The sequence below is a fragment of the Symphalangus syndactylus genome, chromosome 5, assembly GCF_028878055.3.
Source record: "Symphalangus syndactylus isolate Jambi chromosome 5, NHGRI_mSymSyn1-v2.1_pri, whole genome shotgun sequence".
NCBI classification, from domain to species: Eukaryota; Metazoa; Chordata; class Mammalia; order Primates; family Hylobatidae; genus Symphalangus; species Symphalangus syndactylus.
The window spans coordinates 134,255,601-134,280,159 of record NC_072427.2 but is presented as its reverse complement, the minus strand read 5'-3'; the positions used below and the strand labels follow the sequence as shown (position 1 = coordinate 134,280,159).

The 24,559-nt window shown below is 38.2% G+C and overlaps 1 protein-coding gene across 1 annotated transcript; it reads left to right on the top strand.

Annotated features, from left to right (window-relative positions):
• The first annotated feature begins 3,395 nt into the window (after nt 1–3,395).
• CMAS (cytidine monophosphate N-acetylneuraminic acid synthetase) lies at nt 3,396–23,622 on the top strand. Its single transcript, XM_055280407.2, has 8 exons — nt 3,396–3,789; nt 12,051–12,193; nt 12,357–12,512; nt 15,445–15,578; nt 17,679–17,773; nt 18,126–18,297; nt 19,114–19,267; nt 23,072–23,622. The coding sequence occupies exons 1-8, from the start codon at nt 3,530–3,532 to the stop codon at nt 23,260–23,262; spliced, it is 1,305 nt and encodes a 434-aa protein (XP_055136382.1). The 5' UTR covers nt 3,396–3,529; the 3' UTR covers nt 23,263–23,622.
• The last annotated feature ends 937 nt before the right edge of the window (nt 23,623–24,559 follow it).

The window sequence follows — 24,559 nt, the reverse complement described above, 5'->3', positions numbered from 1 at the left end:
CTTTTCCATCTCGGTTGAAAGCAACTCCCTCCTACTAATGGTCAGGCCAAAGATCCTGGAATCACACCAATTTTCCTGTTTCTCTCATGCATTTCACCTAGTCTGTCAGAAAATCCTATTAGCTATACTTTTAAGATATATCTGGAATTTGAGCACTTTTCATCACCTCAGTATATTTTCAGTGCCCAGAAAAGTGCCTGACACAGTTGTCATGCAATAACGATTTGTTGAAAGAATGGCATGAATCAAGTTATATCCCTCCTATCTGTAACTTCCTTAACAAAGCTGAACACATAAGGTCTTTATGTGCTGTAATCTGGCCCACGCTTTCCTCTCTATTTTCATCTTTCGCCACTAACCAACCAGTATATTCTGCTTCAGTCACAGTGACTCACTTCAAGTTTCCTAAATCATCATGTAGTTTCATTCCTCTGCACCTTGCACAATGCCATTCCCTCAGCTGAGGTCTTTTTTGTACTTTAACAATCTTTCAAGCGTCATCTCAGCAAAGAAAAATCTTACTCTAGCTGAAATACCTCCCTCTGTGCTTGCCTACCTCATGTACACTCTTTCACAGCACAAATCACACTCTACTGGGGTGTGCCTGTCTCCCTGTCATAATGCTAAGTTCGCTGCCTTTTGCCTCTTGGTTTGGTATTTCTAATGTGTAGCACAGAGCCTGGCTTTTGGAATGCAGTGAATGTGAACAACTGAATGAGTCAAAGGACTCCTCTGTGTACAAAGTTTGTTTACATACAAAATCATAAAACAAGAGATAATCTAAGTATATATTCTTTCCCAATAAATATGAATGAATTATTCTTCAGCAGCAACACTTCATACTGATCTTTAAAGGAAAGATGACCGAATATTTGCTTTGAGAGTAGTTTATTTTATTCCTCAAAACTAATCCAAAGAAAAAGACAGGATAACCCATCCTCTTCCTCTTCCTGGAACAATCATTCTCTCTTTGGACTAAGTAAAAATATTGTAAAAGAGTAAACTCTAATTTCATTTTTTAAAATTCATCAAATTTCTGTGTGCCATATGCTGAACTAGATGCATCACCTTCCACTTTTACTACCACCACCTCTCTCTCTTCCTTTGCCTCCCTCTCTCAAGATTGGGAGTATCCAAGTGTCAGGTCTAATCAAAATTGTGCTGTAACCAAAGGATACAAAATGCTTTATTATCATAAGTTTGCAACTATATTTTAAAAAGCATGTGTGGGCAGAGACTGAAAAAATAATATGAGAGGCAGTTCACCAATGTTTACTGAGCAGTACTGTGACCCATGCATTGTTCTGGATGAGAAGATTACAAAGAAGGAACAGTCCCTCTCCTGGAAGAGTTCAAAGTCTCTTGGTATTTACGTAAGTTGCTATAATCTCATTTGATAAGTAACAGTGGTGCCACTTGCTCTGTTCCCAGCTTAGAGGACACCAATGTGTCCCAGGAGTCAAAACTACTCAGGTGTCTGTGGTCCACTAGTATTTATGGGCCTGTAGGGAATTACTGTGGAGAAGGGCAACTAAATCATTAATAGGAATCAAGATTGTTATTGAGGTGTAGTAGGGGTCCTCACATGATTACCAGAAGCTCAGTGCTGGTGTCCCTGAAGCACAGCAACTGCAAAGGCCCTACTCAAAGAGCCAGTGTATGGGGGCAAGTTGTCCCCTTGCCCTTCAGTGCTGGAATGGCTCACAGAGCCTGCCTCTTTCCCAGGCACGGCACTGATGTCTGTTCACATCCTCCCTTCTCTGTGTCTGCATGAAGCACCTTCTCCCAACACCAGTCCCAGGAAGGGCTGGGCCATCAGTTAATTCACAGACTAAGAGATGTAAAATATCCAGTACCTCTCATGGGACCCAAAGCATCAAAGACTTCTTCTCTCCCCTCAAAAATGGCCAAGACCTGAGAAGTACAAAATCCTTTTACCCTCTAGGAGAAAGCAAGCCGACACACTACATTCCATTCCTTCTGTTTCCATCAGCCTCCATCTCAGAAATGTAAAAGACTCTACTTCCAAATATAGGCTTGCAAACATGCTGAAAGACAAAATGCATGCTAGGTCAGAGATGCCTGCTTTAAAGTCTTTTTTTTTCTAAGAGAGGTGTGTGTGGGTGTATGTCTTTGAGCCTCTTGGCTGGATCAGGGTTTAAATGCTCAGGCGCGGCGGCTCATGCCTATAATCCCAGCACTTTGAGAGGCTGAGGCGGGCAGATCACTTGAGGTCAGGAGTTCAAGACCAGCCTGGCCAACCTGGTGAAACCCCCAACTCAACTAAAAATACAAAAATTTTCTGGGTGTGGTGGTGCCCCTCTGTAATCCCAGCTACTCAGGACGCTTGAGAATGGGTGGCAGAGGGTTACAGTGAGCCGAGATCGTGCCACTGCACTCCAGCCTCCTGGGGGACACAGTGAGAATATGTCTCAAAAAAAAAAAAAAAAAAGAGTTTAAATGATGCCTCCAGAGTTCTTTCTCTTTAATCCCTCCATGTCTTTGTTCTGCTTCCTCAGGGAGAACATCAGTCTCCCAGCCCATTTCAGAACAGCAAAGCCCCCCTGCCACCCTGCCCTACCCTTGCCCTGAGGCTTCAGGTTAACAAGGTCCTTAGCACCCAGTCAGCAGGAGAAAGATCCTTTCTTTCCAAGAGTCTCTGGAAAGGACTCCAGTGGGCTCTGCTTGGTCATATGCCTGTCCCTAGACCACAGCTGTGTTAAGGAAAATGGGGTGCTTAGATGGACCAGCTTGGGTCACACACTTACTATTACAGTGCAGAGAATGTGAGGGAAACCCTCACCAGGTGAGAGAGGGATCAATTCCTAAAAGGAAAAGATTTTTAGCAGACAACTTTTGTTGTCCAAGTGTAAACCAAGTGTCGGCTACACTAGAGGTGACCAGTAAAGCTGACTTCCAAGTTTCTGCTGCTAGGGAATGCTGATGTTGATCAAAGTGCAGAGACAAAAGCAGTTTGAGCGCATACGAAAAATAGTGTTTAAAACGTTGAGTTTAAGGCGCCTGTAGGATATTTGAATGAGCTGGTCAGTAATTTCTTGGAAAAAATGACCCAGGGGCATTAAGAAAAAGGTGTATGTTTAAAATATACATTTTAAAATATAAAATGGATTCATGTTAGGGTGCATTAAGGTATGCAATGGGAAACCCATCACAATTCTAAAGTGGGGAAGTTCTTTAGCAAATATAAATACTCTATTTTTTTAATTTTAGAAATTTCCAGACACTTGCAAGCACCCCAAAAGCCGCACTTCCTCCAAATATCTCTGGACTCCCACTGCTCGAGTTAGTTTTGGGGTCACCTCATCAGAGCCTACTTGGCCTACTGGCCCCAGACGAGGCGGCCGCGGACTACAATTCCCAGCGAGCACCGCGAGGGGTGGGGGAGTGGGCGGGGCGAGGGACGGCCGTGCGCGCCAGCTGCCAGGCGGGGATCGGGCGGCGCCGAGCTGAGGTGGTGAGGGACTAGCTCCCGGATGTGGAGAAGCTGGGGAGAAGGCGTGGGAGGAAGATGGACTCGGTGGAGAAGGGGGCCGCCACCTCCGTCTCCAACCCGCGGGGGCGGCCGTCCCGGGGCCGGCCGCCGAAGCTGCAGCGCAACTCTCGCGGCGGCCAGGGCCGAGGTGTGGAGAAGCCCCCGCACCTGGCAGCCCTAATTCTGGCCCGGGGAGGCAGCAAAGGCATCCCCCTGAAGAACATTAAGCACCTGGCGGGGGTCCCGCTCATTGGCTGGGTCCTGCGTGCGGCCCTGGATTCAGGGGCCTTCCAGAGGTGCGCATGTGCGAGAGTGGGCGGCGCGGCCTGGGCGGGGGTCGGGAGAGGGAGTCGGGCAGCTGGAGGGGCTGGGGCCCCTGGGGCCACCGCTCTAGGAAGGGGGCCGTCTCTCTTGCCAGGGATGTGCAAGATCCGGGATGCCTGGGGCCGGGCTGAGAGCCCAGGAGGAAGGGCTCCAGCTCCTTCCTTGTTCCGTAGCTGCCAATGGTCATAACCTGGGACAGTTCCTGTCTCCGCCCTTGAGAATCATCCGTAAAAGGGGAGATTACACCTCCTCAACCGTCCCCTCCTCCCGGGTTGACCTTACGGGGAAATGTAAAGGAGGCCACCCCGGTGCAACGTCTGTGATAATATGTGAACTTCTTTGGATGGGGGCCATCGAGGCTCCCCTGTTGCTCAGCCTCTGATAACTGCTTGGTGCTGCTCGATTAGGGAGGCATCAGGTTCATGAATGGAGTTGAGTGTCGGGGTGTCAGAGCTGAATTTCAAGCTTAGCTTGGAGATCTTTTCCTAACCTTTGAAAAATACTCTAGCTATCTGCCTGTGAGTCAGCACAATCTAGAAAACTCCCTACATTTATAAATACGTGAGACCCAGTGGGAAGGTGTAGAACTGACTGTTTTACGATATATTAATACTTACAAATCATTTAATCATACCTTTGGAACCTCGCCTGCCCTAAGGACAGTTTTAATTATGCATAATTTAGATACATTGCCAAATTGGTCAGGAGTTACAAGCTGATGTCATTCGTAAAAGAAGGGAGATCGAATTTTGTGCCAAGAATGAATTTACACATACAGCTTCAACCTAACTGCATTTGAATATGTCGTTATTGTGGAAATTATGTTAACCTTTTCATGTTTCGATTTTTAAAGAGATGACTGTTTTTGAAGTCATCTCTTTTTCTTTTTGAACCTATATTTGCTTGCCCATATTGATATATGGGTATATGATTTTCATTTAACCAGTCTTGCTTAAAAAAGGGAGATGCCAAAAAAGTGTAAGTGTACTAATTTTCTTAATGTTTCAACCCAAAGGAAGTCCTGGTGGACCAAGGCAAATAGGAGCCACCACTCAGAAGATAACACTAGTGCAACAGGAAGTGTGCGAAGGAGAAATAGGGAAGGACCTGGGGATTTCGTTCAATTCAGTAGCTATTTACTGAGCCCTAATTTCTGCTATACATGTCCAAGGGAATACCAAGATGATTGGGACACAGTTTTTGTCCTTGTGAAGCTCACAGACTTTGGGATATTTTTACCTTCTTAGAAAGGGTACAAACTAAAAAGGACTGAGAGAAGTCGGTGCATCCAGACTGCAGTAATATAGTGAAATATCATTTTTGTGAAATGAACTAGAGATCAAAATCATATTCACAGTAAATGGAGAACAAAACTGTTAATACCATGTACAACTCTTAGGTTGTATATATCAGGAAACCCTGTTCAAACTGGCATAACAAAAGAGGGAAAGGCTTATTAAGGTACAATCAGATTCAAGGACAAAAAAATCATTCATTCATTCAGCATACTTACTACCTACCTACTATGTAACAGGCACTGTTGTATGTACCGAACCACGTGTAGTAGCAGTAGAGACAGCCCTTAGTCTCATAGAGCTTACGTTATAATAAGGAAAGACATGCAGTATACAAGAACATTAATATGTGTTGTGTCAGATTATGATAAATGTTTTTAAGAAAAAGTAAAGCAGGATAAGAGGATGGTGCACTTTGTTGCCAGAATCCTCAATTTCTTAGTTCTGGATAGACCCTTTATGGTTTCAAGGTGGTTGTACTGAGAACTGCAGAACTCTCAGGGTACCTAATGACTTGCTCCAAACCTCTGCCCCAAGAAACTTGACCAAGCCCTAGCATGGCTTCTAGCAGCTTAAGGCCATGTCCCTAGGATGATCTCAGGTTCCCTTAAAATGGCTTCCTGAAGAGGCTCAAAGCTGCCAGAATTTCCTGATTGTTCCAGGAAAAACCTGGTGATAGGCCCCTGAACCCTCTTTTAGAGCAGTTAGTTTAGAAAGCTTGCAATTATAAAAACTTTCTCTGCCTTTTGAGATGTAAATCTACCACACAAAACTGTTTCCTCAAGGACCTGAGAGCCCCAGAACCCTGTCTCAGTGAAATGCGAACATTCTAGGAAATAACTCTCACTCTCCTTCCCAGTCCCTCTGGGAAGATAAAGGGCGAAGTTCAGTGGACACCTTGCTTCAACTTGCTCAATTGCCTTGTCTCATAAAGATAGAAGATTGTTTCTTTTCCAGATGAGCACCAGTTAACAAATCCAGATGGCCTAGTCACATGGACTAAGCCCCATTAGCACCCCTCAGTGCCTTTCCCTTAGCACAACTCAGCCTTTAAAGTCTCCAGCCTTTCGTTTTCTGGGGCTGTGAATGCAATTCACGTTGGACTCTTTTCCCTATTGCAGTAGTAACAGAATACAATCTATCCTTAACATTTTAGTCGCCGATTTTGTGTGTCTTTGATAGTGGTCCTCATATTCTTCCAGGTTTAAATGTAAGTCAGAAGGAGTGCTCTCCTCGAAGCTCAAAGTTTCATTGTGCCTCATTGGGTACCCTGCTCATTCTTCAACCAGTCACTATGGCAAGAAGAACATAGTGCTTGTATTGGTACAGCATAGCTGCATCTTCCACTCTTGGAACCAGCGATGGAGCCCCCGCTGAAAAACATGACAGGTTCATCAAGAGGAAAATTGGAGTACAATTACCAAAAGTGAGGGGAAATAGATTCTGTTGGTCAGAACCCAACAACCAACCATTAGAGCAGGCATTGGGGATTTTGCTATGAAATGATTGGAAAATATGTATATATATTGACCAATGATTTTCCCATTTCCACATTGTAGCATTTGTACAAAACTTCTTAAAAAAAAAGACTCTAGTATCAATCTTTTCTGTACCAAGTAGTTTTATTTAATACTTTTAGACTAGAGTGTAAACTCATTGACCACAGGGATAATGTTTTATACTTCTTCAAGCCACCTATGGTATCTGTCACTGTATCAGTGGTGGCGATTAGAAGAAATAAAATTGGCTGGGCATGACAGCTCACACCTGTAATCCCAGCACTTTGGGAGGCCAAAGGCAGGAGGAGGCCAGGAGTTGAAGACCAGCCTGGCCAACATGGCGAAACCCCATCTCTACCAAAAATACAAAAATTAGCCAGTTGGGGTGGTGCATGCCTGTAATCCCAGCTACTCAGGAGGCTGAGGCAGGGAAATCACTTGAACCCGGGAGGCGGAGGTTGCAGTGAGCCGAGATTGGACCACTGCGCTCTAACCTGGGCAACAGAGCAAGACTCTGTCTCAAAAAAAAAAATTATTTTTTCTAAACTAGCAAAATGAATGTATTTCTAACTTAACAGTATCATGTAACAATGTGACTTCACTCTGTTCAAGTTTTGTGGCTACGTGCTATTTGTCATCCTTTCCAGGAATCTGGAGAGATTAGGTCAAAAGGTAATAGAAGGGACCAGCACTTCTTCCTCCATGAAGCCTTTACCGATCCCCTCAGTGGAAAGTAATTGTGCCTTTGTTTTCCCATACATAGCTACGTCATTTGTACCTTCATTTAGTGCATGCCCTATGCAGGAAGATAAGATCACAGACTCTGAAGTCAAACTGTGGATTTGAATTCCAGCATCACCATGCGTTAACTGTGCAAACTTGGGTAAATCGCTTAACCTCTCTGTGCCTCAATCTCTTCATCTGCAAAATGTACTGAAGTGTCTGCCTCACAGGCTTGTTGAGGGAATTAAGTGAGATAATCTATGTGCAGCCCTTAGAATAGTGCCTGGCACATAGTATGTAATCTATTATTGACATTTTCCTCTTGTTTAGAAGGTTTTTACTATCTTCCATGCTTGCAAAATGGGAAACTCTCCCATTGCTTGTAAAACAGGAAAGTTGTAATGATCTTCAAAATTCTTTCTGGTGCTAACATTCTTTGACTTTGAAGAGTTAGTGGAAAGATGTCTTTATTCTCTTTTTCGGTTTTAGTGGCCAGCAGATTTTTTCTGTAAAGGGCCAGATAGTAAATATTTTAGGTTTTGTAAGCCAGATGGTCTTTGTTGCAACCACTCAGCTCTGCTGTTGTGTATGTTGTGAAAGTGGCCATGACAATACATAAATGAAAGAGTGTGGCTGTATTCCAATAAAATGTTACAGAAACAGGCTGAGGAGTGGGCAGAATTTGGCCTGGGGAGACTCCTGCCATACTAGGTGAAAAGCTAAGCTTCTTATGAGTGAGTACCCTCTTATTCATCGTGGTATGCTTTATATACTAGATCATTAAAATGTGTTGACTTATATTCAATTGACTTACTATGAAGCTGTAGGAGGACTTTGGAGCACCCTTCCTGCCTCCTACCCTCTCTTCTGTTTCTTCAAAAAATATTTACCTTAGGAGAGAGCTGAAGAAAATTGCAGCTGGCTCATTTGTGTTTTTCAGGGCTCAAAGATACCTTTGAGATTATTTTGTTCAAAACCACGATTTGACTTAATTGAGGCAGATTCTCTGGCCTGCTCAGAATCAAAGCTAACAGTACTTTTCAAGGTTGCTAACTTTGCATACTAACTAGGCTAGTTAGCAGTTAAGAAAAATGCTGAGATAATTTTTTTCCTTTAGTACAGTTATTGCTAGAGTTGATTTTGTAAGAGCTTAATTTTCAACAGTGGTTCAGTGCTGTGTAAGTAAACCTCAGAACAAATTGATTTGTAAGTGTTGCCTAACATACTTGTGAAAAATAAACATGTTTTAGTTTTATGCTTAGGATATAGACTTTTGATTACTGAAAGGCCTGTGCTGTTATTATCCCTAAAATGGCAGCTTCTGATTTAAAATAGTTGTCACAGGCACCATGGTTGATATTCCTGTTGGTCCTGTTAGATGTAGTGTGACTTCATTTGAGGCTAAAGCCATTGGCATTAGACTTTGACATTCACGCTGCTTGACTGGCCTGTTTGTTCACTTGCTCATTTTCTCTTTTGCCTATCCTCGTCTTATGTCCCTAAACCAAAGGAAAATTATCTACTCAGTCTCTTTCATAGGTGATGATCATAGTATTTTAAGTGTACATATGGGATACTATTTTCACATTTTTTTCACAGTGTAATTGCTTAACATAACATACAAATTAGACATTTGGACCTTTGAAGGTCTGGAAGCAGAACTTCAGTCTACCTTCTGAAGATTGAGTGTGAGGATTAAATGAGACAGAGTAGATGTTACTTTATTACCATTCCTATTTTAGTATTTTGAATAGCTAACATTTATTAAATGTTTATTCTGTGGTAAATGGTTTATATTTAATCCTGTAAACCATATGAGGTACCCACTATTACTACTTACCTCCATTTTACTGAAAATTGAGGCATAGGGAGATTATGGATTTTTCCCATGGTCGTATAGCTAGCATGTGGTGGAGCCAGAATTGAATCTCTTCCTTCAGAACCCATCCTTTTAATCACATACTGTTTCATTCATTCAACAGATCTATATTGAGCACCTGATATGTAGCAGGCACTGTGAAAGTACTTTGTAAAAACTAAAGCACTGAAAAGAGCATAGTTAATTAATTGATCCTCGCTTCTCTTTCCCTAATGGTTTAAAGAGAATTACAGTGCTATATTGGCCTCAGTCTCTATCAATAGGCCAATACTTTCTCAAGAAAATAAACTATGCTGTATACATTATTATATCCCTAGTGTCCAGAATCGTGCCTGGGACAGAATAAGCTCTTAGTAAATAGTTCATAAATGAAGGATGAATGAATGAAAGAAGGAAGGAAGGAAGAAAAGCAAACCTCCTCCAAAATTCTTTTTTTTTTCTTACCTTTTAAACATTACTTAAAGACCACTGAACCCTCTGGTATTGAATTTTCATTGCAGTAAAAATCAGGATAGTGAAGTAAATGGCTTCAGCAATTTATTTCAATTAATAATGTAAATTAGATGCCAAATTACCATGTCTTTTGCCTTCCCTGTTTATTTTTTATTGTATTCTAATTACGTATTATCATCCTCTCCTCACCTCTATTTTAAAAATGCACTAGGTTTTCATTGGTACTTTACTTTGTTATATACCTTTGACTATGACATTTCCCAAGAGAATATTTTTTTCCCACTATTTCAGATTTCAAGATGGAGGAAAATGGGGGCTCCTATGTTTGCCTTGCATAGAGTGACATGAGTAGATATCACGGGACTCTTGACCCGTAGCCAGTGGCTCATCTTGTTTGCTAGGCTTCCTTTGATTATTTTTTCTTACTGATTTTATCCCTTGATTTAAATCCGTCTATAAATATTAAAGGGAATAAATGAAATAAATAAATGAAATCCAGGGATGTTAGAAAATTTTCTTTAGTTTCTCACTTTCTTTCCACTCATGATAATTGAGCATAGACATATTAAACATGCAGTTCAGCCAAGCGTGGTGGCTCACACCTGTAATCCTAGCATTTCGGGAGGCCGAGAATGGAGGATCGCTTGAGGTCAGGAGTTTGAGACCATGCTGGCCAACATGGCAAAACCCCATCTTTACTAAAAATTAGTCGGGCGTGGTGACACATGCCTGTAATCCCAGCTATGGGAGCCTAAGGCATGAGAATCGCTTGAACCTGGGAGGTGGAGGTTGCAGTGAGCAGATAATGGGCCACTGTATTCCAGCCTGGGTGACAGAGCAAGACTCTGTCAAAAAAACAAACAAAACATGCAGTTCATCTTTCCCTCAGTAGATATTGAAAGAGTGGGATAAAAGGAAAAATATATATGTGTGTGTGTGTATATATATATACACACACACATACACATTATATATACACGTTATGTATAATTTTGTATGTATATAAAATAATGTGTATATATGTGTTTGTGTGTGTATGTGTGTATATATATATATGTATACCATATATACATACACACACACACACCAAAGACTATAAGTCGTTAAGATATCATTGCATAAATCACTATTAAAACATTGTGGGGTTTTGTTGTTGTTTTTTGTCTTTTTTTTGAGACAGGGTCTCGCTGTGTCTCTCAGGCTGGAGTGCAGTGGCACGATCTCGGCTCACTGCAACCTCTGCCTCCCAGGTTCAAGCGATCCTCCTGTCTCAACCTCCCTAGTAGCTGGGATTACAGGTGTGCACCACCATGCCCAGCTAATTTTTGTATTTTTAGTAGAGACCGGGTTTCACCGTGTTGGCCAGGCTGGTCTCGATCTTGTGACATCAGGTGATCCACCCGCCTCAGCTTCTCAAAGCATTGGGATTACAGGTGTGAGACTCCAGGCCCGACCAAACATTGTGGCTAGAGTAGTATTTACATCTTCTGCATCTGGCAGTGGGAATTTGTGACTGTCCAGGAAACAAAACTTCAATAGAAACTGGTACCCCTCTCCAAAACAGCATTTTGCCTACTCATCATTTTAGAAAGTCTAAATAGGCAACTGTGTAACCTGCGGTTGATAGAGTATTAAATTAAATTCTTTTGAGCCAATGAAGTCATGTTCTTCATGTTTGTTGTTATCAATGGCTATAACCCAGCTGATTCTACATCTATATACCCATTGTTTGTTGTTTAAAAAAGAAAAAAATAAAAGAAAGAGTTGTTTTATCTGATTTTTTTTGAGCCCAGACTTGGGCATTTATTATCTTCTAAGCTTGAAACTGTTTCACCTTTAGGGTTTGGCTAAGCCAGGTCCATTCTTTTTTTAGCAAGCATATTAAAATATTTTATACAATATTTTGGATTTGGATGGAGAATAAGCAAGATCTTTAATTTTCTTTAGATTTGACTTCTAGTGCCTTTTAAAAAACGTTTATTTTAGGTTCAGGGGTACATGGCAGGCTTGTAGAGGTAAGTTGCATGTTGCAGGGGTTTGGTGTACAGGTTATTTCGTCATCCAGGTAGTAAGCATAGTACCTGATAGGTAGTTTTTTGATCCTCACCCTCCTCCCATCGTCTACCCTCAAGTAGGCCCCAGTGTCTGTTGTTCCTTTCTTTATATAAAGTATATCTAGGACTGCATTTTGATTCATTAATATATTTATATACAAAATACTTTGTAATTTCTTACATTTTATACTCCTTTGGATCTGTAACATTATTATCATTGTGTAAAAAAATATTCTCACATATAAGCTGTATTTTATGGTTACAGAGCTCCATTGTATTGTTAATGATTTCTTTTGATTTGGCTGTTAATTTCTTTTGATATCTGAACAGTGTATGGGTTTCGACAGACCATGATGAAATTGAGAATGTGGCCAAACAATTTGGTGCACAAGTTCATCGAAGAAGTTCTGAAGTTTCAAAAGACAGCTCTACCTCACTAGATGCCATCATAGAATTTCTTAATTATCATAATGGTATGAATTTGATTAATAGTTTATTCAAACTTTTATGTACTTTTCTACTTCCTTTATTATCTTATAAGACTTGTTTTAACATTTGAATTCCAAACCTTAATATTACTTGCTTGCAAGGAACTTTTTTTTTTAATATTCTTTTCATTTCTCTTGTCTTTTTAAGAGGTTGACATTGTAGGAAATATTCAAGCTACTTCTCCATGTTTACATCCTACTGATCTTCAAAAAGTTGCAGAAATGATTCGAGAAGAAGGATATGATTCTGTTTTTTCTGTTGTGAGACGCCATCAGTTTCGATGGAGTGAAATTCAGAAAGGAGGTAATCTCTCATCAGTCTTTATTTTAGCTCATTTTATTGAGAATCAATTTTTTTATATATAAATATCCTTTAGGCATGAGGAGAATAAAAGGGGAGCTGTAAAAGAGTATGTGACTCATTACTTTAGTAGGTAATGACATTTACAATCAGCTCTAAATCTGTTATTGAGCCAACACAGCTAGACCAAATTAATTCTTTGCTTTACTCTTTAAAAAGGGACATTCTAATCCTCTTATTTCTATTTGCCTTTTGAGGCAGACATGCTGTTTTTCTAGATCAAATACTTTTATGTTTGTTCTAGACATGTTTGATGAACTCCATACAAATCATATGGAGATAGAAAGCATCCACCAAAGTGTTCTGAAGGATCTCAAGAATGACATTTCGAAGTTCTTCCCCAAATTCCTAACTCTATATATAAGAAGGGTTCCATAGGGTTTACTAGGCATTTTGCCTGCCATGTCCAGTGTGCTGTAAATCTTATCTGGAGAATTATTATAAACACTGTGTTTTTCCATTCAGTAATGTACATTTCGGTGGTTTCTTAGGGATTCCATTTTCTGTTGAAATTCTCCATTTTTTATCCATTTAAAAAAAAGGTCGTTTCCTCTAATTTAACATATTTTTAATAGCTATTCGAAAGTCTTTGCAAATTTCACCATCTAGTCACTTACAGTTCTGTGCTCTGCTTCTCTCTTGATTGTGAGTCACCTATTTCTGCCTCTTCATTTGGCTCATGTTTAATTGTATATCTGGCATAGACACTTGAGTACATATTTTCCTCCAGAGAGGGTACACCTTTTCTTCTATCAGGCAGATAGGATGAGGGGCTGATCACTGATTCAGTTAGGAGTTGGGCTGGGTTGAAACTTTAATTTCATCTCACCTCTTAGTATAGGTGTCTTATTAGGAGATACATCTTGTATGTGTTACTGATACTTACACCCATCCCCTACTCTTGCTAACAAAACTCTAAGGGATCTGAGGACCGCAATGCTATTATGATATCTCCCTGCTTTCCAGCCCATTCCCAGCTTCCCACACATTACACTCAGCCAAAGTCTTGTAGGGGGAAGCATTAGGTGGGAAAAACTAGCTATATGTTTGTGGTTCCTACAGATGACAATCTGTAACTCAAGTCCACAAGGCCATTAAAAGCCCTTCTAGTTTTTGCCTACCTCAACAGAGTCCCTCTGATTATGCAAAGCTTGATCTTTCTTGCACCTTCTCCTCATACTCAGCAGATATGCCCAGGGAGAAAGCAGCCACTGATACTAGGAAAGACTTGTCCCTTTCTTTTCTTCAAAGTACCACTTGAATTATCTAGTTGGTTTATTACCTGTCTCTACCCCAGACTGTATACTTTTTGAAAGTAGAAAGAGTTCTGGCCACTACTCTGTAGCCAGTGCCCATAAAGCTATGTTATCTCTAGCTATTTAATTTGTATTTGCTAAGGTTTTTTCCTGGGTTATTTCAAACACCGGGGTGGAATTGAACAGGGGATGGTTTAGTTAAACAAGTAAGTAGAGGTTATTCCTAGAAGCCTTTATAAACACAGAAATGGCAGCAAAAAGTGAAGAAAGATTCTGGAGAATAACCAGCTATTACACACACACACACACACACACACACACGCAGATGTGAGGAAAACTTAGTGGAAAGGCAAAGGAATCTCTACATGGCAATACCAGAGTCTTCATTGATTACGTTATGTTCTATTCATTAATGCTGACATTACTGAGCCTTTATTATCAGGTATACTCATAAACATTATTATTATGTTTAGTATATTTTTAACTAATGGTAAGAATGTATAATATGTTACATAAACATTTTCATCAATATAAAATCTTCAATAATTTAATGGAGAAATCTTTAGTTTTCAGCAATAATTGTATAAAAACAAGTTCTCAACCACATCAGATAAATAAAACTTACTTCTGTATATGCAAACAATGAGAAATAGATTAAAGGGCCCAAATATTAATATAGGTATTTTATGACAAATTCAGTTCTTTTAAAGCTACTTTAAGGTTGTCTTAATGTCCTCCCAAAGCATAATATTTGTATGAGTACCATAATTGTTCCACATTTCATTATAAAATACTTTATTTTTCTAGTAGCTATTGGAAAGCAAAGATAAATCATCAGAATTATTACAGATTTTATTCCTTTAAAAAAAGTTCTTATTTTATTTTTTTTTTTGAGACAGAGTCTTGCTGTGTTGCCCAGGCTGGATGGAGTACAGTGGCCCAATCTCGGCTCACTGCAGTCTCCGCCCCCTGGGCTGAAGCGATTCTTCTGCCTCAGCCTTCCAAGTAGCTGGGATTACAGGTACCCACCACCATGCCCGGCTAAATTTGTGTTTTTAGTGGCGATGGCGTTTCACTACGTTGGCCGGGCTAGTCTCGAACTCCTGACATCAAGTGATCCACCTGCCTCAGCCTCCACAGTGCTGGGATTACAGGCGTGAACCACCACATCCAGCCTAAAAAAAGTTCTTTATCAGGCCGGGGGCAGTGGCTTACGCCTGTATTTCCAGCACTTTGGGAGGCCAAGGTGGGCCGATCACGAGGTCAGGAGTTCGAGACCAGCCCAGACAACATGGTGAAACCCTGTCTCCACTAAAAATACAAAAATTAGCCAGGCATGGTGGTGCATGCCTGTAGTCCCAGCTACTCGGGAGGCTGAGGCAGGAGAATCGCTTTAACCCGGGAGGCGGAGGTTGCAGTGAGCCAAGATCGCACCATTGCACTCCAGCCTGGGTGACAGAGCGAGACTCTGTCTCAAAAAAAAAAAAAAAAAAGTTGTTTATCTAGATAGAGAAATGCTCTGCATTCTGAGTTCATTTTTATTAACTTTTTAAAAGTTACTAAATTAACACTTTCTATATTCAGAGCAACATGGACTTACTCTAACTTTTTGCTTTTAGTTCGTGAAGTGACCGAACCTCTGAATTTAAATCCAGCTAAGCGGCCTCGTCGACAAGACTGGGATGGAGAATTATATGAAAATGGCTCATTTTATTTTGCTAAAAGACATTTGATAGAGATGGGTTACTTGCAGGTTTGTACCTTCATTTTGCATAATCCTTTTAAGCACTTTTATAGGCATACTTTGAGTTCTAGGGAAGAAGTATGGTACAATTTCTTTATGATAAAGAAAAGTATCAACCTATAGAGGAAAGGCAATAGCTAACATTTGCTATCTGAGGCATTTATCCTGCAGGTTTACCCCAAAGTGATCTTTGGAATCCATTCAGTAAATATGCAAGGAATTCTGCTACAACAATAAAAAAAAAATGAATCAAGTACTGTATGTCTACACATGTCCTGGTACTCATTATTCCACTCAAAACTATGTAATCCATGTTTGTGTCATAGTTATATTGTGGCTGTAGGGATGAATAACTTCTATTGCTTTAAAAAGACAAATAATTTCATAGAGGTGAAAAGAGTTACAACCTGGGCGTCAGGAAACCCGGATTCTTTCTTTTTTTTTTAATATATATATTTTTATTATACTTTAAGTCAACTGCCTCCTACTGTGTAAGCTTGAATATGTATCATTTTCTCTGTCCTGACTCTCATTTCTCTCATTTTCAAATAACAGATTTAATGTCTCTCATTTGAGAACCTGCAACATGGTTGCATCATATATTTCTTAACTTGTTAGTTTTAGTTATCATTATTATTTATTATTTACTGTGAACTGCGGAGTAGGTGAAACACTTTGCATATGTTATCTTATGTAATCTGCATAGCAAATGAATGACGTGGACATTTCTACCCAGTTTTACAGAGGAGGAAAACTGCGTCTCTGAAATATGAAGTAATTGACTCAAGGCAAAAACAGCTAATAAATGGTACTGTCAGGATTTGGATTCAGGTTCTTATGTTACTCAAGAAATAGCGTTTTTAAAGAGAGAGAGAAACCTCTCCATTATGTAATAAAAATTCTAATGGGACTATTATTCTGAGCAAAAGAGAGAAAAACATTTTTACAAATCTTCTGGTCAATGTATAGGCAAACTGTAGACTGGCTGTTTAGTTAAATTTAAGTGTTCAGAAAAATTAGATTTGACACACATAGATACTACCATTTTTAAGCTCTTTTCTAAGGAGGACCATGATGTAACCCATTCCTAAAGTGTGGAGAAAAATGTTTCTCATTAAAACAAGATTTATGAAGAGACTGACAATTCTGAAAAAAAAAGAAATTGAAATTGTCCAGTAATTGATCTCGTCATTCAAATAATTACTATCAGAAAAAAGACCCTTTCTCTTGCCGACCCTTGCCTAGAATCAAGAGACTGCCCTTGCCTTTGCCCAGTGTGACTTAGATGACTATTAGTCATTTTCATCAGTAGCTCAGGGATCTAAGAAAACTCTGTACAACAGATGCTACAGTTATTTTGCCTCCCCTGTGTTGCCTGTTAGTTGCAAATTAGAACAGAAGTTCCAAAAACCTTTATACTGCTTTTGGATGATGACAGGAGAGACTTATTGAAAAAAGGAGGATATGATTAAGGGATTTCCACAAAATCCCTTGTGGTCAGAATCCTGGAGGATATAATATTTCTGCTTTTTTCAATATTAAAATAGAAATTTTCTTAAATAGGGAACTTGAACTGTTTAGATAGAATTTGAAAAATGTTAAGGTTATTTCTTTTGTGTGAGCTTTCTCCTTAAAAAAAAGCTGGGCGTGGTGGCTGAAGCATGTCATCCCAGCACTTTGAGAGGCCAGCTTGAGGCCTCAAGAGGATAGCTTGAGGCCAGGTTTCCAAGACCAGCCTTGGCAACATAGCAAGATCTTGTATCTACAAAAAACTTTTTAAAAATTTAGCCGGACATGGTGTTGTATACCTGTAGTACCAGATCCTTGGGAGGCTGAGGTGGGAGGATTGCTTGAGCCTAAGATTTCAAGGTTATAATGAGCTGTGATTGCACCATTGCACTCCAGCCTGGGAGGCAGAGTGAAACCCTGACTCGAAAAAATAAAAAAGTAAAAATATCATTAAAAAATCATTTTTATGTGACTGATTTTTACTGGGTTATTCGTTTTTCTCAGTACTGTAGAAATGAATTCATTGTTCTGTATTATAATGTTTTGATATATGTGAATGAATATTAAAAACAGTATTCATGACATTTATACTACCTTTAGGGTGGAAAAATGGCATACTACGAAATGCGAGCTGAACATAGTGTGGATATAGATGTGGATATTGATTGGCCTATTGCAGAGCAAAGAGTATTAAGGTAAAAACAAATAAACCTGTATAACCTTTGTACTAAATCCTAATAATTATACTTCTAGATACTGACTTCTGATACTTCAAACATCTTAGGATCTTTGTAATTACTTTGTTCATGTGAGGAAGACATATGTAAAATACGTGTTTACATGGCTTCAATAAAGTGAGAAACATTTGTTAGACCACACTACTTTTACTTAATGTACTATAAGTTAAAATATATGTGTGAAGTAAATTTGGAGAGTAATGTTTGAATAATTGAATGGAGGGTGACATTTCATATATTGGTTTAGCCAGATGAGAGGGAGTGATTAGTATTGCACTTGTACTCAAAGGTCTATTTTGGTTTCTTTTAGATATGGCTATTTTGGCAAAGAGAAGCTTAAGGAAATAAAACTTTTGGTTTGCAATATTGATGGATGTCTCACCAATGGCCACATTTATGTATCAGGAGACCAAAAAGAAATAATATCTTATGATGTAAAAGATGCTATTGGGATAAGTTTATTAAAGAAAAGTGGTATTGAGGTATGTGCTCCCTGAATACAGCAGTATTTTATAATATTTTGATTCAGGGTCAAAGAACATGCAAGGAATTGAGAGATTTAAATTTTTAGTATTAACTCTTAAAATATCTGAAATTTGGCCTTCATATGCCTAGAAAATTATTATACTATTTTCTTTTAGATGAGTAGAATTAGGAATTTGTTAATCAGCAAATAATATTTCTTGTTTATTCAGTAAATATAAACATAACTACTTTTAAATGGGAGCTATCTAGTGTTTCCCAAAGGATCTTGCAACAAGAAAGATTCCCTAGATAGTAGGTGTACCATTTTAGAAAAGGACGATATCTTGTGGATTTTTAAAATCTGGTTTATTCTTATGAATGACATTTTTGATTCAAAATAACTTAACGTTTAAGTGTATTTTTTAAATGAAAGCTAAGATAAGTATAATTTACCAGAAATCCTAAATATGTGTTGCTAAGCAGCACAAGAGAGAGGTTATAGACTTTCCTCTGCATAAATTGAATTACAGGAGAATCTTAGAGTAGTATCAGACAATATATGTTGTAATTTTTACCTGTAGATAGAATCCTTTCTATTGTAGAAAATAAAATACTGTGTCTCACCTTTATTGGGCTATGAGAAATAAAATGAGCTTTGTTTTAAAGCATCATGATTTTAAAATGACAGTTTTCTTACTTGGACCTTCAGAAGGTCAAAAGATGACTCATTTGTGATTTGGACTATCTACAAGGTCAATTATTATGAAAGATTTCTGTTTTCTTCACTTTTTAATTTTTCCCTTCTTCCTCCAATCCTTTTTTTTTTTTTTAAGGTGAGGCTAATCTCAGAAAGGGCCTGTTCAAAGCAGACGCTCTCTTCTTTAAAACTGGATTGCAAAATGGAAGTCAGTGTGTCAGACAAGCTAGCAGTTGTAGATGAATGGAGAAAAGAAATGGGCCTCTGCTGGAAAGAAGTGGCATATCTTGGTTAGTATCTTTTTATTCACCGATAGTAAAATGGACCAGGATTTATTTACTTATTTTTAAAGAAATACATAAATGACAAAGCACATCCTCCAAATGGGTATGATTGTAGGGAAATAGGAACTCTCTTACACTGCTGATCAAACTGATAAACTGGGACAGTCTTTCTGGAGGTTAGTTTGATAATAGGTATCAAATGTAGAATGATTATTAGCACAAGCTGTGAGGTCAGACTGTACCACTGATTAGCCAGTTGTGATAAGATGAATGTTGTTTCCTCGTCTGTAAACTGGAGAAACCAAGAGTACCTATTACCACAGGTCTCTGGTAGGGATTAATAAAATAATATGAGTAAAGCACTTAGCAGAATTTCTAGTACATAGGAATTACACTCTGAATATTTTTTGCCGCTGATTGAACGTACATACTTTTTCCTCCAAATTCCAATTCCAGGAAAGAAATGAGACAAATAGGCCAATAGTGAAGTTAAAAGAACCCATTTAAATGTCCTGTGAAAAATAGAATATCCCTAAAAAGGAATACTATGCAACCATTACAAACAGTGCTGTGACCTGTATTTATTTGCATGATCAAATATAACAATAAGTTTTTCACTTTGATATTAAGCAATACACTTATCAGGTACCTATGATGATACGCAGCATGGAACTGATGATGTCAACATTTTAAAATTGATAATGATAGTTATTAAGATGCATAATAACTATAAATCATGTATGGAAGCAGTATTTACAAGGGTAATATGAGCCTCAAAATAAGAAGCACAGGAAAACTTTGGGAGCATGTGATCTAGAGACTTCAGGAATAACCCTTAAACCACGCATGAAGATTTAATGGACATAAATGCTGCAGAATGTTTGTTAAAGACAGATCCAATTTTTATTAGAAGAAAATTTTAATGGAATGTATAACAAATTTCAACTATACTTATTATCTTCGGGATGTTAAGGAAGCTTCTATACACCTTAGTTTTCTACTTAGAATATAAACACAAACCAAATTTTACAAAGCCATTAGAAAGAAAGGCAAAGATAATATAAAATGCTTAGCATAGTGCCTACAGATGGTAATAAGTGTATCATTTATATTGGTAAAACTCTAGAATTCTATGTGTCAAAATGTAGTGATTATCTACAAATAGTGATAATTAGGATGATTGTGACTTTTTTGCTTCTATTTTTTAAAAAAATACATGTTAGATCTAAAACCATTAAAATCCTACAAGAAAACCTAGTCAATACCATTCAGGACATAGGCGTGGGCAAGGACTTCATGTCTAAAACACCAAAAGCAATGGCAACAAAAGCCAAAATTGACAAATGGGATCTCATTAAACTAAAGAGCTTCTGCACAGCAAAAGAAACTACCATCAGAGTGAACAGGCAACCTACAGAATGGGAGAAAATTTTTGCAACCTACTCATCTGACAAAGGGCTAATATCCAGAATCTACAATGAACTCAAACAAATTTACAAGAAAAAAACAAACAACCCCATCAAAAAGTGGGCAGAGGACATGAACAGACACTTATCAAAAGAAGACATTTATGCAGCCAAAAAACACATGAAAAAATGCTCATCATCACTGGCCATCAGAGAAATGCAAATCAAAACCACAATGAGATACCATCTCACACCAGTTAGAATGGCCATCATTAAAAAGTCAGGAAACAACAGGTGCTGGAGAGGATGTGGAGAAATAGGAACACTTTTACACTGTTGGTGGGACTGTAAACTAGTTCAACCATTGTGGAAGTCAGTGTGGCGATTCCTCAGGGATCTAGAACTAGAAATACCATTTGACCCAGCCATCCCATTACTGGGTATATACCCAAAGGATTATAAATCATGCTGCTATAAAGACACATGCACACGTATGTTTATTGCAGCACTATTCACAATAGCAAAGACTTGGAACCAAGCCAAATGTCCAACAATGATAGACTGGATTAAGAAAATATGTCACATATACACCATGGAATACTATGCAGCCATAAAAAATGATGATTTCATGTCCTTTGTAGGGACATGGATGAAACTGGAAAACATCATTCTCAGTAAACTATCGCAAGGACAAAAAACCAAACACCGCATGTTCTCACTCATAGGTGGGAATTGAACAATGAGAACTCATGGACACAGGAAGGGGAACATCACACTCCGGGGACTGTTGTGGGGTTGGGGGAGGGGGGAGGGACAGCATTAGGAGATATACCTAATGCTAAATGACGAGTTAATGGGTGCAGCAGAAAACATGGCACATGGATACATATGTAACAAACCTGCACATTGTGCACATGTACCCTAAAACCTAAAGTATAATAATAAATAAAAATAAAAAAATAAAAAATATTTCTACCATGAATACGTATTACTTATAAGACATTAAAAAAAAACACACACACACTTTAAAAGGAGAGGTAAGAAAATAGAGAATAGCATTTAAATTTTTACTTAAAACTCAGAGCAGGCCGGGCATGATGGCTCATGCCTACAATCCCACCACTTTGGGAAGCTGAGGCAGGCAGATCCCTGGAGCTCAGGAGTTTTAGACCAGCCTGTGAAACATAGTGAGGCCCCATGTCTACAAAAAAAAAAAAAAAAAAAACAAACAAAAAAACTCACCAATGTTTTATATGGGTGACATAAATGTATAAAAATATATTTCTTAAAAAATCAATACTTTTATAAGTAAAATTTAGTAAATAGAGCTTAAAGGCTGGATTATGCAAATACTAACTTTAACTTTTATTATCTTTTAGTGAAAACGATTCAAATTTCAACACATTTAATAATAAATGAGAAGATTTCAGTAGATAAGCATAGAACAAATTTAAAAGCAACTCTCTTCAACCAAGATTGTACTGTTGTATGTGGTCTAAAGTATAGTAATAGTTTTACTCAGAATGGTGAATTAAAGAGACTGGGAGCTTCTGAAATGCATCCTATTCCAAAAAAAGGGGTTAACAGAGAGGGAGGAAAAGGATATCATTATGTCAGTGTGATTTAGTATCTATTTTTATTCTTTAAAAATGGTAATTTTTCAGCAAATATTAATAAATGGCATACCAATCAGAACCATTACAGATTAAGAGATTTAAGATATATATATATATAAACAAAAGACCATATGTTAACCTTATTTCATTCCTGATTCAAATAAGTCAGCTATAAAAGGACAATTTTGAGACAGCTGGGGTATCTCAACATATACTAGGTTATTAGAGGATATTAAGGAAGTATTATTGATTTTGTGGGTTTAATGATATTCTGTCAGATAAAAAATTATATTTATCAGAGATAAATGTTGAAGAGTTTTTGGATAAAATATTATGTCTAGGAATTCCTTCTTCTCCCTTTCCCCAAATAAACTAGGGGGCAGTGCATAGAAAACAATATTACTAAGTGATTTTAAATTCTGATAATTTTTCAATATAAAATTGGGGTTCTCGCATATGTTTGAAATTTTGCTTAATAAAAAATTTAAATAACTTAGAATTCATATATAAAATTTCTAACATTTGTAATATGCATGGCAGGTAGCAATTATGCTCCATTCTTCTTCTCTAGCTCATAAGAGTTTATTTTTGATTGCTTAGGGAAAACCCTGGACCTCAATTATACTGTAAAATATTTTTGTTCCATCTAATCTTTAGTATTCTTATATGCAGTGCCCCTAGGTCTTACTGAAGTTGCCAGAGTTACCTGTTGGTTGCTGTCTGCATTATTTAGCTAGAATATTCTTTGTCTCTTTAAATGTTTGCTCAGTATTTATTTTCCTTAATAGGAAATGAAGTGTCTGATGAAGAGTGCTTGAAGAGAGTGGGCCTAAGTGGCGCTCCTGCTGATGCCTGTTCTACTGCCCAGAAGGCTGTTGGATACATTTGCAAATGTAATGGTGGCCGTGGTGCCATCCGAGAATTTGCAGAGCACATTTTCCTACTAATGGAAAAGGTTAATAATTCATGCCAAAAATAGAAATTAGTGTAATATTGAGAAAAAAAGATACAGCCTTCTTCAGCCAGTTTGCTTTTATTTTTGATTAAATAAATTCCATGTTGTAATGTTACAGAGAGTGTGATTTGGTTTGTGATATATATATATATATTGTGCTCTACTTTTCTCTTTATGCAAGATAATTATTTAGAGACTGATTATAGTCTTTCTCAGATTTTTAGTAAATGCAAGTAAGAACATCATCAAAATTCACTTTGTATTGTACCCTGTAAAACTGTGTCTTTGTGTGCTTTCAAAGATGTTGGGATTTTATTTATCTGGGGACAGTGTGTATGGTAAGACATGCCCTTCTATTAATAAAATCACATTTCTCAAACTTGATGAAAACTGCCTTGTTGCTCTAGAAGAAATTTACCATGCGTTTTCTTTGTTTCCTTTAAACATTAACCAATCTTAGTGAGAAACAAGCCACTCGATGCCGGGGTAGAGCATCTGATTGTACTTCACGTATGTATACGTAACAGCATATGGTCTATGTGGGGGTTGGTTCCAGGACCACCCACATATACCAAAATCTGTGCATACTCAAGTACCACAGTCAGCACTGTTGAACCCACATATACAAAAAGTGGGCCCTCCATATACTGCATGATTCACATCCTTATGATCTGCACATGGTTAAAAAATTCATGTAAAAGTGGACCACACAATTCAAACCCATGTTGTTCAAGGATCAGCAGTATACACAAATACAAATATCCAAATAAATTTATATATTATGAAGATTATGTATTTATTTAGAGGAAGCAAATTATTTGCAGTTACCCCTGAGATATAATGGTAATTTTGCATACAGGAATATCTTGGAGATACTACGGGTTTGGTTCCAGACCATTGCAATAAAGCGAGTTATAGGAATTTTTTGGATGCCAGGTACATAAAATGTTATGTTTAAAGTAAACTGTAGTCTATTAAGTGTGCAGTAGCATTATGCCCAGATAAGCAATGTATATACCTTAATTTAAAAATATTGCTAAAAAATGCTAACAATTACCTGAGCCTACAGCGAGTCAATCTTTCTGCTGCTGAAGGACGTTCCTTGAACAGTGGTGGTTGCTGAAGGTTGAGGTGGCTGTGGCAGTTCCTTGAAATAAGACAACAATGAAGTTTACCACATCAATTGACTCATGAAAGATTTCTCTGTAGTGTGTGATGCTGTTTGATAGCATTTTACTCACAATTGAACATCTTTCAAAATTGAAGTCAGTTCTCTCAATCCACTGCTTTATCAGCTACATTTAGGTAATTTTCTAAATTA

What these genes read in the sequence shown, in the direction of transcription:
- CMAS (XM_055280407.2), top strand. Translation starts at nt 3,530, where the DNA reads ATGGACTCGGTGGAGAAGGGGGCCGCCACCTCCGTCTCCAACCCGCGG. An exon ending in TAGAGATGGGTTACTTGCAG is followed by an intron (nt 15,579 to 17,678) that starts GTTTGTACCTTC and finishes TACTACCTTTAG; the next exon opens with GGTGGAAAAATGGCATACTA. An exon ending in GAAAGAAGTGGCATATCTTG is followed by an intron (nt 19,268 to 23,071) that starts GTTAGTATCTTT and finishes TTTCCTTAATAG; the next exon opens with GAAATGAAGTGTCTGATGAA.